General features: G+C 35.8%; 1 protein-coding gene across 4 annotated transcripts in view; it reads left to right on the top strand.

The window, feature by feature from the left end:
• Positions 1–1,522: 1,522 nt before the first annotated feature.
• Positions 1,523–17,991, top strand: part of LOC106175293 (mechanosensory protein 2) — a 30,494-nt gene continuing 14,025 nt past the window's right edge. The window contains exon 1 of one of the 4 annotated variants that reach the window (XM_087008409.1): positions 1,523–1,754. In XM_087008409.1, coding sequence (XP_086864535.1) covers positions 1,673–1,754 — 82 coding nt within the window. In that variant the 5' untranslated portion in view covers positions 1,523–1,672. Of the gene's footprint in view, positions 1,755–10,429; positions 10,733–17,238; positions 17,415–17,991 lie in introns of those variants that run through there. The other 3 variants (XM_087008407.1, XM_087008406.1, XM_087008410.1) reach the window with 3 other exon arrangements.

The raw sequence follows: 17,991 nt of genomic DNA, 5'->3' as shown, positions 1-17,991 counted from the left end.
AAAGTTTCCAAATGTAGTGTTCTGGCCTTGCTCGTTATGTGCAATGCTTCCTTTTGCTCACAACTTTGAGGGTCTCCAACTCCAATCGCGACCAGTTTTTAACATACTTTTGCAAGCTCTTCATAGAGAAAACAGTTCCCTGTAAAGTTCAAAAGCATACTTTCCTAGATCTCGTCAAAACGGCCTGTCTAAGCAAGGTCTTGGATATGATTAGGCCTACTTATACAATTTTTAATTGAAAAATTTAGTTGTAAATTGCTGACCAGTCACTTGGAACTCCACGTCATTCTCAATCTGTACTTTTCAATCATAAAGAAATATCGACATCAGGAGTTTTATCTTTTCTTAAGGTCTTGAGAATGATAAACAGCTTTGCACTGAATATGGTCTAGAAATATGACTCCAGGACATTTTCAAACGCGGATAGCATACTTTAAATCAAATACTGTCTCTCATCTGCATATAGCAATCAGAGTCTCTTGTAATGAATCGAGTAAGCAAATATAATTAACACTGCTTTGTTTTATTCATAAAATGAAAAAAAAAAAAAAAAAAAAAAAAACAATTTCAATAAACACGGCGGCAAGAAGTCATGCTGGCAGAGGCAAAACATGATGCCAATTTTGTACCTCTTTTACATTTTGAACCTACTGGCACAAGTGTCCAATATTTTTATTTGATATTTACCGGTATCTAACCTGTTACAGTGAAAGGTTTTTCAAATTCATGAATTAAACTGTTGTACAAGGGCTATTCGTTTTCTTTTCTTTTTTCTTTTCATAATTTTCTTTTTCAATGTTTTAAAACTAGATAGAGATTAGAATTAAAAGGTTAATTATTCGTCATTATATGAAAAAAATGATATAGAGGCAGGGCCGTAGCCTCCGGGGGGGCAGGGGGGGCAGCTGCCCCCCCTGGAATTTGGAATTTTACACACCACACCCTCCCCCCTCGGTAGCTTCGCCCCCTCGTGTCCGCTTACTGCCCCCCCTGGCATTTTGCTCAGGCTACGGCCCTGAGAGGTTGCATTGAACGACATCAGAATTGCCAGATCCAGATTTTTTATTCGCCTTCACGCAAAAGGTATAATTATGGAGATACTTGATAAAGATCTAACTCCACCGTTACACAAATAAATGAGCATATAAATGAACATCATGCATGTTTACATAAATAGATAATTACGTGCATTTATAAGTAGAGTACTTCGTCACCGTATGCAAGGAGATATCACTGAAATTTTGTTTTTTCTTTTTTGTTGACTGTCAAGACAAGACTAAATGTAAAATTAGTAAATAGTAGGCCTACAGACTGAGAATTTTATTGCCACGTGCACATGTAAAACAGCTATAAGAGTTCTCATTTAAATGTATTGACTGAACATATGTATTTTCCGATTTTAACATAATTTAAAATGACAAAAATTACGCAGAGGATGATCTAAACATGGACAAAATAATTATTATGTCCAAGATCTAAATAAAGAGGGCAGAATAGGCCTTCAAATGCTTTTATGACGTGAGTGGAGTGGTAGCAGTTCTTGGAACAGCGCCATAATCGATAGACCTTGCTCTTGCCAATGAGAGCGAAACTGTGTCGGTTGGGTGTCAATCGACAATTGTAACACGTTTATTGTGCGACCACACACACAGCGAGCAAGCAGAGCAATACTATGGCATCTAAAAAGGGCGAATTTCAACCAGTTATGGAGAGTGAGGCTGATAATGGTGGATACCACGGCCGCACTACAACCGGTGAGTACATAGCATTTGGAAGAAGACGATATAATAACAACATAAGATTACTGTGACTCATCTATATGTGCATAGCTTGTTTACAACACACAAAGAGCTAAAAATAGCCTATATGCGTCCACCACTTTACAATACATGTGGGACGCACAGCTGGGTTTTTGCACAGGGTGATATTTTAGTAGTAAGAGCATCTAAATACAGTGTAGTTGGACATGTACAACAGCATCATGTTCTATGGGTTGTCGGATGCGTGCGGGTTTTGTTGTCCTTTTTGATCGCCTTTTCATTGACATTGATACACCTAAGTAATGTTATTGCACTGGAGAAATCGATGACATTGACAGGTGGTGGGCTGCTAATGAGAGCATGTAACTTCTTCAGTTTAGACAACAAAGGGCTGGGAATGGGAGGGGGGTGAATTGGATTCTTACAAACTCATTTAATAAATTTATAACCATTTAGAGGATGCAACTTGCTGGTTGTTATAAGCTGGTTTGTTTAGTGTTAAGTGCTCTTCTTTCCCCTGGGTGAGGGGATTTCTTCTGGTCTGCTATTTTACATATAGCCCAGATAGCAAGCATACGTTGGGCCAACGTAGGGGAATCGTTGGTTTGTTGGCACATAGTTGGCGTTGGTAGTAATACGTTGGCCCAACGTTGGCCCAACCACATCATAATATGCACAACATAACTGCAATATGCTCACGTTGGCCCAACGTTGGGCCAACGTGTGTATATTTATTGCATATGTTGGCCTAACGTTGGGCCAACGTATCCAATTTTAATTAATACAGAAATATTTTAATTATAACAGAAACATTATTCATTTCTATTGAGTGAACAGATTTATATTTTTAAATAATGCTGTGAAACATATTTTTTATTATTGCTATTATTATTATTGTTATTGAAATCAGACAAATGATTGAAATCTTATTATAATGTACAATTGTACAATATATAAATTTTAAACTTTATAGTTAGCATCAATTGACTTTTGATTAAAGTAAACCGGTAACTTTCACTGGACCAGATTCATTACAAGCCAGGTGTTTATCTTAACTGTCAGTTTGATATAAACAGTTTGCCTACTGCCTGCTCAAACAGGTCAAATAACTATACATAGCACAGTCTTAAGCGCGCGCGGTCAGTTGAGCCAATTCAAAAATCTAAGCCAGAAGGTCAGAAATGTTCTAAGGAAGAGGCAAGAATTACGACTGAAAGCATTGATTTCTGGATATAAAAAGAAGACATCTTTTTGGAAATTGGAAATGAAGAGATAAAGAGACAGGATAAGAAGTGAGCATGTACTGGTAAGTGACTTTTTAATTGTGTATTTTCCCATTATTTACTGATGCACCAGGATCCATACAGCCTTGAAAAATGTTCAAATTTAGTTCAGCACTTTGGACTAGTTTAAATGTAACTTTGAAAAGTACTTGAAAATGCTATTAGGCTTGAAAAAGGTTTGCATTTCAGCATTTTGTCTTTGTAAAAATATTATTTAAAACTTTGTAGTTTATTGACATGAATACAGACAATGATTCACAGATGGGGGTATACCTTACATTTTAATACATCATTACTTGTACTTTTATTTTCAACTTTTCATCATCAATGTGTTACAAAGACAAAGTTTAAATGAAATGAGTCCTTTTTCCTTTGTTATGTACACTTTAAAATAACTGTATTCATGTATAACTTGCCCTCATTAGTTAAAAATCATTGAAAATGATTTGAATTAGAGCCTTAAAAGTCCTTGGAAGCCAATTGTTCTTATGTGTCTGTATGAATCCTGGCCAGTAAATTATGTGATAGAGTTGTTGGAATGATTAAATGGTGTGGAATTTAGTGGTACATTACAGTTGTCTAAAAACTGAATTCATTGCCAAGTGTACACGTAAGAACTAATTTAAATAAATCGCTATAAATTACTGCACACAAGACACACACATTTATAGTTAAGATATTGGCTGTTGCCTAACTTAGAAAAGGTAGGGACATTATCATATAATACACACCTACTAGCACTAGTTTGTATATGAAAACAGTGATGGGGGAAGAGGTACAGTCATGTTATGTACCATACCAATTCTAGCATTATATTTCAAGTGTTTTTAATATTTAAATTTGTAGGTGCAGCACACTCTTCTGTGACTGGTTAGACAAATATATTGAGGATACATCCAACTAATTGTGCTTTGCCAAAGATCACACAGGTGCAGAACAGGAAAGAGAGAAAAAACACAAAGATTGAACTCATATGACCACTGACTTGATTTTTAAAGAGACAATGTCTGAGATTTTGCCTGAAGGAAGAGACTGTGATTTTATAGACTTGACATGTAACTTATGAAAAGCATCTTACCTGACATTAACAAGGGTTTCTGGTTTAAAATTCAATTTAATGAAAATATTTTTAAAAATTGAAATGAGGCAAAAAAAGACTTTACTAGTAGAAAAATGCCTTGACTCCAGGAATAAGTGAAAAGTCATAGGACTGTTGATATTTTTTCTTGATGTGAATCATGTAACAATTGATATAAGACACACTTATTAATGTTTAAATACAATATTATAACATTTTATAAAAATTTTCTTTGTTGTCTTTTTGTATTATTTGTTGGGTTATTGTTGGACTGATGTTGGTTTTTAGTAGAACCAACGTAAATGCACTGTTGGTTACAGGTTGGGAAATTGTTGGACCAATGTTGGTTATTAGTTGGCCCAATGTAGGGCCAACGCAGTTTGGTTGGGAAATCATTGGACTGACGTTGGTTATAAGTAGAACCAACGTCAATACACTGTTGGTTACAGGTTGGGTAATTGTTGAACCAATGTTGGTTATTAGTTGGCCCAATGTAGGGCCAACGCAGTTTGGTTGGGAATACGTTGGCAATGCGTTGGCATTAAAAAGACGTTCAGCCAACCGTTGGCCAAAGTGAGCACTTAGATGGAAACCCAACGTTGGGCCAACGTTGCACGGTAAACCAAGGCAACGTTGGCCCAACGTTGGCCCAACGTATGCTTGCTATCTGGGAGGGTTAAGACATTATCAAGAATTTGTAATCAGTATTCAAGGGCACCTGCAGACATTTGAAAATTATACACACAATTAACGGATGGAGAGTGACATTAACTCTGATGACACAGAGATAAAATATCCATAAACAGCCTGGATAATAACAACAGACAGGATATATTTGCTAAAGAACATCCTAAAACGGAAAATGGTATATTTTTTCTGGTTGCTTATTAATATTCTAATTTTTCGGCCCAAAAAGCCAATACTGCATCAACAGTAGGGCACTGCACTTAATCTCTTTATTTAATCAGGCTTTTGGGAAGCATATTGTATTTAAAAATTGTTGCCATATTTCTATGGTTTTGTTCAATTCCCTCTTTCTCCCTTAACATGTTTGATGGGTATCGTTAAGTGCATATTTCAAGTTACAGTATGTAGCCTTTTATGGAGAGACACTGGGTGTATGTATGACATACCCGGTATATCCATCATTAATGTGGCAGTGTCTGTTGTTACCATTATCATTGCTGCAACTGCCCTTGTAACTCATTATTTTCATGCAAGAATACATGATTCAAACATGGACTAACATGTAGCTCAAGTTTGAAAAAAGCTTGATGGGATTATATTTGTATCATTTTCTTAATTATGTTGCCTCATTTGCTTGCAATAAATGTGATTAAATTGTCTTTATTATCATTATGATTATTATATTATTGTTATCTTATCTATTTTTAAAAATGATCTTGTCTTATCACGAAGACAAAAGTCATTTGACTACCAGTTTTCTTCTCCTATGAAGAGATTCATATATCTTTTCTCTGTAGTTGTTCATATTTTCTGATTCCCAAGAGGGAGATGCCAATTCACTTAGGTAATTGATTCAGTATAATGGCCAGTGGAAGAATTTATGTGGTGACCCATATAAAGGCATTTGTAATAACTGTAATATATGCCTCTCCTTCTCCCCCTCCCCCCTTCAGTTGCTCCACTTGGTTGCGTTCAGCACCATTTAAATAAGGTACCATTCCCAGACCCTATCGTACTAACTGTGGATAGGTCTATCTCCTAGGGGATTCTAGCTTAATTGCAATCATTTTAAGCAGCTTAGATGTCTGTCACGCTATCGTTTAACAGCTTTGGTAGGTGTGTCAGACTTCTAAGCCGCTTAAGCTGAAAGCAATATAGCATGAAACTCCTCGGAGATCGATAGATGTAGGTATGGGAACCCAGTTTTAGGGTGCATTCCCAGAGATTTAGGTTGATCCAGAGATTTAGATTTATATCGACCTAACTCCCTGGGGGTTCACGCTAAATTGCAGTCAGCCGAGCGTGCACCATAGTCAATTACCCCCTTACAGCTTTTAGTAGGCGGGACAGACGCTTAAGCTGGCTAAGCTGACAGTAATCTAGTGAGACTCCCCACAGGGATAGATCAATCAAAAATCTATGGGAATGGGGTCTTAATCTCGTTTTTAGATAGAACTCCTGGAATTAGGCCCTCTAATTTGAACTTTTGTGATGAAATGTTTGTGTTCCAAATGGGAAATGAAAACTATCCTAGCTACAGTGCTATAACCTAATCCCTGCTCAGAAGTGTATATACTGGTAATAAAATGAAATAATAATTATCCTCGTGAGTTAGACTATATTTTGCATCTGTAAATTGATGATGAACCTGACCTGTGGTGCACTATCCTTCATGAAACAATAGAGAACATTACCATATCTGATAATGGTTATCATTAGGACTAGTAGCTGAATGATAGCCCTTAGGAATAAACAACATATCCAAAGCATTGTTTGTACTCTGTTCAGCGACTGTTCTCACGAGCGCATTTATTTTGCCCTTATCAATTATTGTTGGTTCTGTGCTTAGGATGATGGGATAATATTGTGAGAGAATTTATATGAAGTCTTGAGAATCTTCTCAGTAGAGGTGTCAGAATTGATTGCACTTGAAGATATTCCTGCCCAAAATATCTCTTGGGGGGGGGGGGGGGGGGGGGTAGCCCCACCTCCACTCCCATGCACCCCACAGCAGAATAATGATAAATTGTACATCACAAAAAGCACAAAAGTGTTTTTTGCAGAACCCACCTAGCTTATGCCATGGTAATTATCAGTTTATTCAGCTACTTTAGATATATACGTTTAAAAACAAAAAACAGGCATTCGGGCACGTTCAGCTCATCACTCCTATATTCCAATTCAGTAGTGGCTAGCATAAACTGATGTCTGGCATAACCAAGCTATTTCGAACAATAAAAAGCTTTTACCTATGAATCCACAAAAATAAAACACAGGAAGTCAGGACCATGTTCCAAGTTCAGGCTTGCTGTGGTTTCACCACTGGTAATTGAAAGGTGAAGTGGAGGAGATGGAGATGATAGAAATGGATACATTGCACCTGATTAAGAGATCTCAGACATGTCTTAACAGCACAAGAAATGTAGTTTGGTTCTAAGGAAGTCTCCTAAATCAGCTGTGTTGGGTGTAAAGGTAGCTATGCATAGTACATCAGGAAAAGTTTACCTTCTAGAGCTTGTCACAAAGGCAGCAATAAAACAACTAGAGGGAAGATACCAAAACACTGGCAACATACCAAAACACTCAGGATGAAAACACTTCATTATCTAGAACAGATGGTAGATAATTGAAATACATTGCATATTTGGTCTGAAATTATTCATTTAAAATTATACTCCATATAATTTTCAGAAAAAACAAAAAAGAGGCATGTTAATTTGTCAATCTGATTGCATTCACAAGAGTCCCTGCAAAGCTGGATCAATTTACGCAGAACAGTAGTTTCATTGGGAATGGGTCCTTACTCCTGAAAAGTGTCTGTCTTGGACTGAGTGGACTGGGTAGATAACCAGCCGGCTACAGAGAGGAGAGTAATGGATGTCACATTGATTTATTGTAAAATTGTGGTACGCTGTGCTACTGTGTAGGAGAGATATGTGGATGTTTTGGGTGAAGGTTCCTATGTATAGTCTATGTCAATACACTCTCTGAGAGCAGTTTCACTGGTCTGTATTACATGTATCAACACACAGAATATCAGACATGCTGAAAGTGTCAGTCTTTCCTGTCATGGAGGAGTTTTCAAGAACCAGTAAAAAATTTAAGGTCAAAAATCCTTCAATCTAGCAAGTCCAATTATATCTGGCTTTAAAAAAAAGTTTTTAGCATATCTGTAAGGTTGGCTATAAAAAGCTGGAGACATTGCAATACTGGCCTTGGGTGCTATAAAAGAAGGTAGGGAATACCCCCCCCCCCCCTTAATCACCAATCACCAAGAATTAAAACAGCTCAATCACCAATAACAAATATTTTAGATATATTCAGGTCAATCACCAAGAATTCCTGAATCAAGTTTCATGCAGAATATTGGGCTCAAATAACGTATCATGCTAGAAAAATAAGACCAATCACGTGGAATGCAAAAGGTATTCCATTTATAGAGGACTACATATGCAAGTACAGAGGAGGCAGGGTATACAACACAGAATGGGCATGAAGCCAAGCTATACTAGGTCTGTTTTATCAAACTCATCAGTGGAATTACCTGCAAGAAAGAGTGTATAAGGAACTGTTAATTAAAGAAGGGGAGAAAGCTATCAAGAATTCAGGGCAGAATTAATGGTCTCTGATCGATACACGTAATTTCTGTATTGATGAATGGAATTGGGTGTGTAGTATGGTGGCTTGCTTGCTTAAATGATTTCAGTTACTTTTAATAGCTTAGTTATAGTTAAAGAGGTTAATTAAGCAGAATTTATTTTGAAGTATTTATGTTACGTCTGAATGTGTAAAGGGTTGAGGTTTCCTTAAGGCAATAGGCAATAAATAAAAGAGAAAGAAAAGTACATTAGCAATTCTGATTTTCTTATGGCTTAACGCTTACATTCTTCAACTTGGATAAATGTTGCGTGTAGTAACTGTGCATATATTACAAACAAGACAATCACTGATATTAATTAACTTCATTAATATTATAAATTATTAATTAAATAATTTATGGATTTCTTAGACACTGAAATGGATGATTTACTGCTTATACACAAGCAGCATGGCAAAAGGAAAACACTGATTTGAAGGTAGACCAATCTCACAGACTTCTTTGGCAACGATCGCTATTAATACATGCGATACATGCATTTATAAATGTAGTCCTCACCACTGGTGTTTTGAGAAGTTGAAAGAGTAGACATTCAGATTCTTAAAAGTGTGGGTTGAAAAAGTTTGTATTAAGTTTATCTTGAAATAATTTTTAGACAAAACTGAGTGTTTTTGCACCATAGTACCAGTCACTCAAGTCCTATTTGCTGCCACCCTTTGAAATTCGGGTTAATATGAAAAACCAGTCTTAACATTATTCATGACTGAAAAAATTACTCCACTGCATTGATACAGTAGAAATTTGAAAAATTATTTAAAAAATGATTAATTGTGCAAAAACTGTTTTTTATTCTTTGTTAAACAAAACCAAAACACACTTAAGTAGACCGTGTCTGGTTTATTTCTGAGCAAAGTAAACTCAAAAGTATGTTGACTAACTTTCAACAGTGGTTCTTTTGTTGGAACTGCAGGCCTTTACTGCAGAGCACCTAGGGCAGAATTGGTTGCTGTGATGTCACAACTACTGCAATTTTATAAATTCTTCTTGAATTTTTGAGAGCTGATTAAAAAGCTATTTTCATTTTACATTGAGTATCCCAAAATCAGAGAGAACGGGTATCTGAAGAGCATAAACCCTTTTTGTCACATTTCAATTTAATTTATACTATTCTGTTATATATTTAGAAAATGTCCTTGTTTTATTAATCTAAATCCTAGATGCTATACATGTTTCATATCCAAATTGATTTGAATTAATTATAAAAAAGTTGCTGAAAGTAGTTTGAATACACTTTGTTTTCAGAATATCGTAGTTCATTTTAAGTATTCTTCAGTCCATGCTCTCCCTGAACCATTGTTAAATACAAATTTATTTTTAGAGAGGAGCAAACTTTCTGGAATAATTGACATGTGTATCAAAGACATGATACTTCCTAAGTAAACAAAGTCTTTAGCATTCTTTGACTGCATTGCATTGCATTGTTGTTAACATTTGGAGCGTAAGAAGGTATGAAGTCTTTCTAAAACCTCTCAACTGGTAGAGCCAAGTGTTGATCAGCGTTTTATTTATTAAGGACTACATGAGTGACTGACATTGATGTGTCTTTCAAAACCAATGTGTCTGAAGGTGTTTTGTAATTAAACTACAAGGGGAGTGTGCTTTGGCAATTAATTATCTTCTGTTTGAGCGGCTGTTGATTAACTGAACATGTCAGAACGTTGGGGGGGGGGGGGGCATTTAGTTTAAAATGTCTTTCTTGATAACCATGCAGGCTATAAACTTGTCAATCAGGTATACTCCCTGTTAAAATTGGAAATAGTTGACCAAAAATTATAACTTATTTGTGTAAACTGCATGGAAGGAATGCACAGGTATGTGTGTGTGTGCATGTATGTGTTTACAGCATAATGCTGACCTCATTGATTGTTGCGAAAGCCAGCATATTACACATCTATTGTTATTAAAGCTTATCTTTCTTGTCACAAGGTTATTTAAAGAAGCTAGGTTGACATTCGGGTGGGTAGCATAGCTAAGCAACAAACATTTGCATTAGGCATTTATGTAAAGCCATTGAAAAAGGTCATAGTTCAAGGCTGTTCAGGTAGTCAAAGCTCAGCGTAACTCTTTCTTTTAAGCCTGGGAGAGATTAGTGTTGTACATTTTCATTGCACCTGCAAATAGAGCCATCATCACACCAGGAAAGAAAGGGACTGGCATTGAAGTGAGAGACTGTTCATGTCTAAGGTTGAAATAGAAATGGAGTATGATCAAAGCACATCAAGTCAGAAGGCTCTGCACAGAAGACAGCAAAATGTTCATCAAATGGGTTAGTATATATAATCTTCTCATTGTTATACGTTATATTCTCACCTATTTGTACATGATTTTTCATTATTTGGAACACAGAAAGGTTATTTATTTCCACTTAGGCTAGGGATAAAACTACCTGAGGAGTGATATATATGTGCTTATAAACCTTTTCCTAAGTTTTATTTTTTGAATGTGTGAACTTCATTTGATCCGTTTTTTTAAAGGTATTTTTACATATAACATATAACTCAGTTGCAACATGTACTGAAGAGTTTTTTGGGGGGGTAATCTAATCAGTAAAGTGTGTATGTGGGTATGTGTGTGTGTGTGTGTGTGAGAGAGAGAGAGAGTAAATGTAGAGGTCAAGAAGTACAAGACGACAAACTGTGTATAACAGTAAATGTGATATTTTCCAAAATTATACATTTTCTATCATTATTTAGCCTGTATTTTTTTAAAACTTGAAAATTTACCATTCATTTGTTTTATGTTTATGAAACACTTTTAAACATGCACAACAGTTCACTGCTGTTGACCAAAACTGATTACATTTATGCAAGTTGCATGAAAGGAATATGTCACATACATGTGCATGTATATAATTAAGTTAAAAGCATGTGCTGATCTCACTCATTGTTGCGAAATTCAGTCTTAAATATCTATTGATACGACAGCTTATATTTCTTGTCATAGCTTAGTCTTTGACTTATATAAAGAACCTCTTGGTTGACATAAAAGTTAGGTTGCACAGCTAAGAAGTTTTTAAAACACACATTTGCAAAGGCTTTTACAGAAAACCATTGAAAAAGATTAGAGTTCAAAGTTGTTCAGGTATTTAAATCCAAGCCTGAGTCTTTCTTGACTAGTATTAGCCTTTCTTGGAAGAGATTAGCATATATTGTACATTTTCATTGCACCTGCAAATTAAGCTATCAACACTGAGAAAAAAAGGCTGGACTGGCATTAAATTGAGTGATTACATCTAAGGTTGAAGTGGAATATGATCAAAGCACATCAAGTCAGAATCCAGTCTTTGAGCAGAAGACATCAAAATGTTCAGCACATGGGTTAATTAGTATAAGGTCTCCTTATTGTTATATAAATCATTGTAATTAATGGTAGTTCCTGAGTCGATTGGAGGAAGACCTTTCGTGAGCTACTGGTGTTTATGAATCCTCATCATCACAGGGCTGAAAAGTTTAATTCTGGTTTTGTAATGTTTCTGTCATAACTGGCACTATGAGAATGTATTTGAAGTAGCAGGCATGGGTACTATATATCAGTGCTGGTGCTCTCTTACAGCCCTTAATTATTGTACCACCAGCGTTAGCGCTGGCGGTACACATGGTTTTAGTCCCGTCCGGTCCGTTCCGCCGGCTCCGCCGGCTCCTGCGGCTCCGCCGGCTCCGCCGGCTCCGCCGGCATGTTACCGTTACCGCTTCTCCTCCTAGACGGTAAGGGCCCCCATACCCATCTCTTGGATTTAGGTCACCTATAATCTCAACTCGTTCCACGTAAAATTTGGGCTTTGTCGGTATTGGGGTCTAGGTGTGGCACTCATTGCAATGCACCCTTGTCCAAAAATGGCAAAATTAAATGCTAATTATCTACCCTACGGAAGGAATTATGGGAAAAATTTCTACAGACGGCTTTCCAAAAGTCATATGTGTAGATTTCAAATATGCCCTTGGATTTGACCTTTGACCTTTATTTCAAGGTCAAACGGGCAAAAATTTTCAAAAAAATGAATTTTTTTAGGAAAAAAAAATTATTTGCGCTGTTATTCAGACACCACACAGACTTAACCAATAATATTATTGGAAAATGTTACCCTTCAGGTCATCTTTCATCTGTGTGAATTTGGGGTCAATCGGTGCATTTTCACAGGTGTAGCGGCCATAAGATACCGAAACTGAAAACTGTCTCTAATTCGGGAACCGTTAATGCTAGAGACCCATTCTTTTTTGCATTTTGTAGAGCATGTAAAGCCCAACACTGGAGGTGGTCTCCGTTTTTTTGTATTCCATACGGTTTTCGAGTTATGCTGTATCAAAAAGTACATATTGGTGGTGAAAGCAAAATGTGCAGTACGGTAATGGATAATAAATTTTGAACTCTGGAAAAATAAAACATAAGGCTTGGCAAAGCAGACAACTTGTGGTCAAAAATGACATTATTTCATCAAATTTGAACTTCTGGAACTTCAGAGCACCTCCCATTTCAAGAATTTTTACCAAAATGACCTTTTCTTTATTTTAATTAATTTTTTCTGTAGGAAATTTATGGCACATTAAGGTAACTCCGAAATTATAACATTTAGTCCCTTATATCTCCAAAACTGGCAGAGATAGGTCCATAGTTACTATTGAAGTTGAATAGGAAGTCATATACTGGCAATCTTACTGTGACCTTGAAATTGACCTTTGACCTACTTTTCACCATAAATTGAACTTTGCAAATTTTGCTACCCTTTTATCTCCAAAACTGGCAGAGATAGGTCCATAGTTACTATTGAAGTTGAATAGGAAGTCATATACTGGCAATCTAAATGTGACCTTAAAATTGACCTTTGACCTACTTTTCACCATGAACTGAACTTTGCAAATTTTGCCTCCCTTTTATCTCCAAAACTGGCAGAGATAGGTCCATAGTTTCTATTGAACTTGAATATGAAGTCATATACTGGCAATCTAAATGTGACCTTGAAATTGACCTTTGACCTACTTTTCACCATGAACTGAACTTTGGAAATTTTGCTTCCCTTTTATCTCCAAAACTAGCAGAGATAGGTCCATAGTCACTATTGAAGTTGAATAGGAAGTCATATACTGGCAATCTAAATGTGACCTTAAAATTGACCTTTGATCTACTTTTCACCATGAACTGAACTCTGCTAATTTCTTTCTCTTTTAACTCCAAACCTGGCAGAGATAGGTCCATAGTTTCTATTGAAGTTGAATAGGAAGTCATATACTGGCAATCTAAATGTGACCTTGAAATTGACCTTTGACCTACTTTTTATCATGAATTGAACTTTGCAAATTTTGGTTCCCTTTTATCTCCAAAACTGGCAGAGATAGGTCCATAGTTACTATTGAACTTGAATAGGAAGTCATATACTGGCAATCTTTCTGTGACCTTGAAATTGACCTTTGACCTACTTTTCATAATGAACTGAACTTTGCAAATTTTGCCTCCCTTTTATCTCCAAAACTGGCAGAGATAGGTCCATAGTTTCTATTGAACTTGAATATGAAGTCATATACTGGCAATCTAAATGTGACCTTGAAATTGACCTTTGACCTACTTTTCACCATGAACTGAACTTTGGAAATTTTGCTTCCCTTTTATCTCCAAAACTAGCAGAGATAGGTCCATAGTCACTATTGAAGTTGAATAGGAAGTCATATACTGGCAATCTAAATGTGACCTTAAAATTGACCTTTGATCTACTTTTCACCATGAACTGAACTCTGCTAATTTCTTTCTCTTTTAACTCCAAACCTGGCAGAGATAGGTCCATAGTTTCTATTGAAGTTGAATAGGAAGTCATATACTGGCAATCTAAATGTGACCTTGAAATTGACCTTTGACCTACTTTTTATCATGAATTGAACTTTGCAAATTTTGGTTCCCTTTTATCTCCAAAACTGGCAGAGATAGGTCCATAGTTACTATTGAACTTGAATAGGAAGTCATATACTGGCAATCTTTCTGTGACCTTGAAATTGACCTTTGACCTACTTTTCATAATGAACTGAACTTTGCAAATTTTGCTTCCCTTTTATCTCCAAAGTTACGCTGTATCAAAAAGTACATTTTGGTGGTTAAAGCAAAATGTGCTGTACGGTAATGGATAATAAATTTTGAACTCCGGAAAAATAAAACATAAGGCTTGGCAAAGCAGGCAACTTGTGGTCGAAAATGACATTATTTCATCAAATTTGAACATCTGGAACTTCAGAGCACCTCCCATTTCAAGAATTTTTACCAAAATGACCTTTTCTTTATTTTTATTAATTTTTTCCATAGGAAATTTATGGCACATTATGGTAACTACAAAATTATAACATTTAGTCCCTTATATCTCCAAAACTGGCAGAGATAAGTCCATAGTTACTATTGAAGTTGAATAGGAAGTCATGTACTGGCAATCTTACTGTGACCTTGAAATTGACCTTTGACCTACTTTTCACCATGAACTGAACTTTGCAAATTTTGCCTTCCTTTTATCTCCAAAACTGGCAGAGATAGGTCCATACTTTCTATTGAACTTGAATATGAAGTCATATACTGGCAACCTTACTGTGACCTTGAAATTGACCTTTGACCTACTTTTCACCATGAACTGAACTTTGCAAATTTTGCTTCCCTTTTATCTCCAAAACTGGCAGAGATAGGTCCATAGTTACTATTGAAGTTGAATAGGAAGTCATATACTGGCAATCTAAATGTGACTCTAAAATTGACCTTTGGCCTACTTTTCACCATGAACTGAACTTTGCAAATTTTGCTTCCCTTTTATCTCCAAAGTTACGCTGTATCAAAAAGTACATATTGGTGGTTAAAGCAAAATGTGCAGTACAGTAATGGATAATAAATTTTGAACTCCGGAATAAGGCTTGGCAAAGCAGACAACTTGTGGTCAAAAATGACATTATTTCATCAAATTAGAACATCTGGAACTTCAGAGCACCTCCCATTTCAAGAATTTTGACCAAAATGACCTTTTCTTTATTTTTATTAATTTTTTCCGTAGGAAATTTATGGCACATGGTAACTCCAAAATTATAACATTTAGTCCCTTATATCTCCAAAACTGGCAGAGATAGGTCCATAGTTACTATTGAAGTTGAATAGGAAGTCATATACTGGCAATCTAAATGTGACTTTGAAATTGACCTTTGACCTACTTTTCACCATGAGTTGAACTTTGCAAATTTTGGTTCCCTTTTATCTCCACAACTGGCAGAGATAGGTCCATAGTTACTTTTGAACTTGAATAGGAAGTCATATACTGGCAATCTAAATGTGACCTTGAAATTGACCTTTGACCTACTTTTTATCATGAATTGAACTTTGCAAATTTTGGTTCCCTTTTATTTCCAAAACTGGCAGAGATAGGTCCATAGTTACTATTGAACTTGAATAGGAAGTCATATACTGGCAATCTAAGTGTGGCCTTGAAATTGACCTTTGACCTACTTATAATCATGAACTGAACTCTGCTAATTTCTTTCTCTTTTAACTCCAAACCTGGCAGAGATAGGTCCATAGTTATTATTGAAGTTGAATAGGAAGTCATATACTGGCAATTTTCTGTGACCTTGAAATTGACCTTTGACCTACCTTACGATGAACTTAATTTTGATTGTACCATTTTAAGTTGTATATATTTTTTGCGTATTTTGAAAATTCTTGTTGATTGCATTTTTATAGCTTGTCAAGCATAAGACTGGTGGCTGTGTCTCTTATTTTGTGTATGTGGGGGTCTATACGAATGCGCTTGCTCCAGCTGGTGGTACAATATTCGGAGGCGGTATCGCCTCTCTGATCCTCTAGTTTTCTCACAGCTTTCATTTTTGACAGACCATTTGATAAATGATTAATGATAAATAATAGTACTGTTATTAATAATATTTGAGTCTAAATTCAGATTTGTTCAGTAGACTGTAGAATGTAAGGTGAATAAATAATAAAAAAGGCTAGTAAAAGAAATGATAAAAAATGCTACTTTATCACTTGCTTAAAAAAATTGATTATAAAAATTCTATTGAATTTTTTTTTAAAGTAAGTCTTGAGTTCCCTTTTAAAAGTAGCCACAGAGTTTAGCCTACGTAGTAAAGTGGAAGTAAGTCCCATAGTCAAGTGTGTGTGTGTGTGTGAGAGAGAGAGAGAGAGAGAGAGAGAGAGAGAGAGAGAGAGAGAGAGAGAAACAGAGATTGTATGGGTATATAAGGGTCAGGAAGTACAAAAAAGACAAACTGTGTACAGCAATGAGCTAGAACTGTTATTTTGTCAAATTGTGCATTTTCCACCGTTGTTTGGCATGTTATTTTAGAATTGAAAATTATTCAGTTGTTCTTTATTTAATTTTTTTCTATCATCTCTCGTTTCTCGGTTATATATACAATTTTTATTGAATATATATGATAAAGGAGGGGGGGGGGGTGATAATTGAAAAGTGTTTCACCCCATCCTCCCTACCCCAAATATAACCTTTGGTAAAACAAGACCTGTTGTAGCACATGGGAAGCATCATGTACTGGTCTTACCTACCTCATTTCGAAATCTGTATTGCAAAACAGAACATGACTATTGACAAATATTTGGTGAAACTGAATTTTGATTGAGCAATGTGGGCATAGGGTGTATAGGTACGGATTAACTGATAAACTCACAGTCACATGGCTTCTGATCAGCATACCTTGTGGTTGTTGATTTAACTCCTGTGTAAATATCTCTTATCCCGGTAGATTTGGGTCATGTGATATCTGAGTCCATTGTCACGTGTGTTTAAAATTCCACTTTGGTCATACACTTAAAAGATAAACAAAGCAAAAGTGACTTCATATTGGCACCTGTTTAAAGAGAAACCTACACGTGGAGTTTTTTTAGGAATATTTTAGCAGAAATCGTTAAAGTAAATATGGCAGATAATAGGGGAAGCAGGGTAAAATACAGCAGAGATGTTGGAAGTAAGTGAACTGAGGGAAGTAGAAGTGGAAGGATGACAATATTTGTCTTGAATTAATTTTGTGGCCAATTAAATGTGCTTATTATCTCCACCTGTAGTAAATTGTCTGAATTCAATCATTTTAGCATTTTAGCCCAGCTTTTTAAGACCAAACATGTAATTGTGTGCCTGTGTCTGTATGCATATGTGTGTGTATGTCCATGTCTATGTGTATATGTATGCACATGTGTTTGTTTGTGTATGCCTGTGTGTGTGTGTGTGTGTGTGTGTGTGTGTGTGTGTGTGTGTGTGACTGTATGTGTATGTGTGCAAATGTGTGTGTAAAGCAGCTACATAATGACCAGTTGAATGTTCATATGTCGATAGCATATACTGGTTTTATTCGATACAGTCTTAGCATTGTGCTTTCCATTGATCCACAGAGAAAATTGCACATGAATATTATCATCATATCAAATCATGAGTATCATTCTCAGTGAACTGGAAAAATGTTTCCTACAGCAATATTTTTAAAAGAAGTGCAAGGGTATATAAATAAGTAAAAAAAAAAAATATATATATATATATATATATATATA

The sequence above is a fragment of the Lingula anatina genome, chromosome 3, assembly GCF_051362555.1.
Source record: "Lingula anatina isolate TDL-2025a chromosome 3, LinAna3.0, whole genome shotgun sequence".
NCBI classification, from domain to species: Eukaryota; Metazoa; Brachiopoda; class Lingulata; order Lingulida; family Lingulidae; genus Lingula; species Lingula anatina.
The sequence above is the reverse complement of the archived record's forward strand: the minus strand, read 5'-3'. Positions and strand labels throughout refer to the sequence as shown.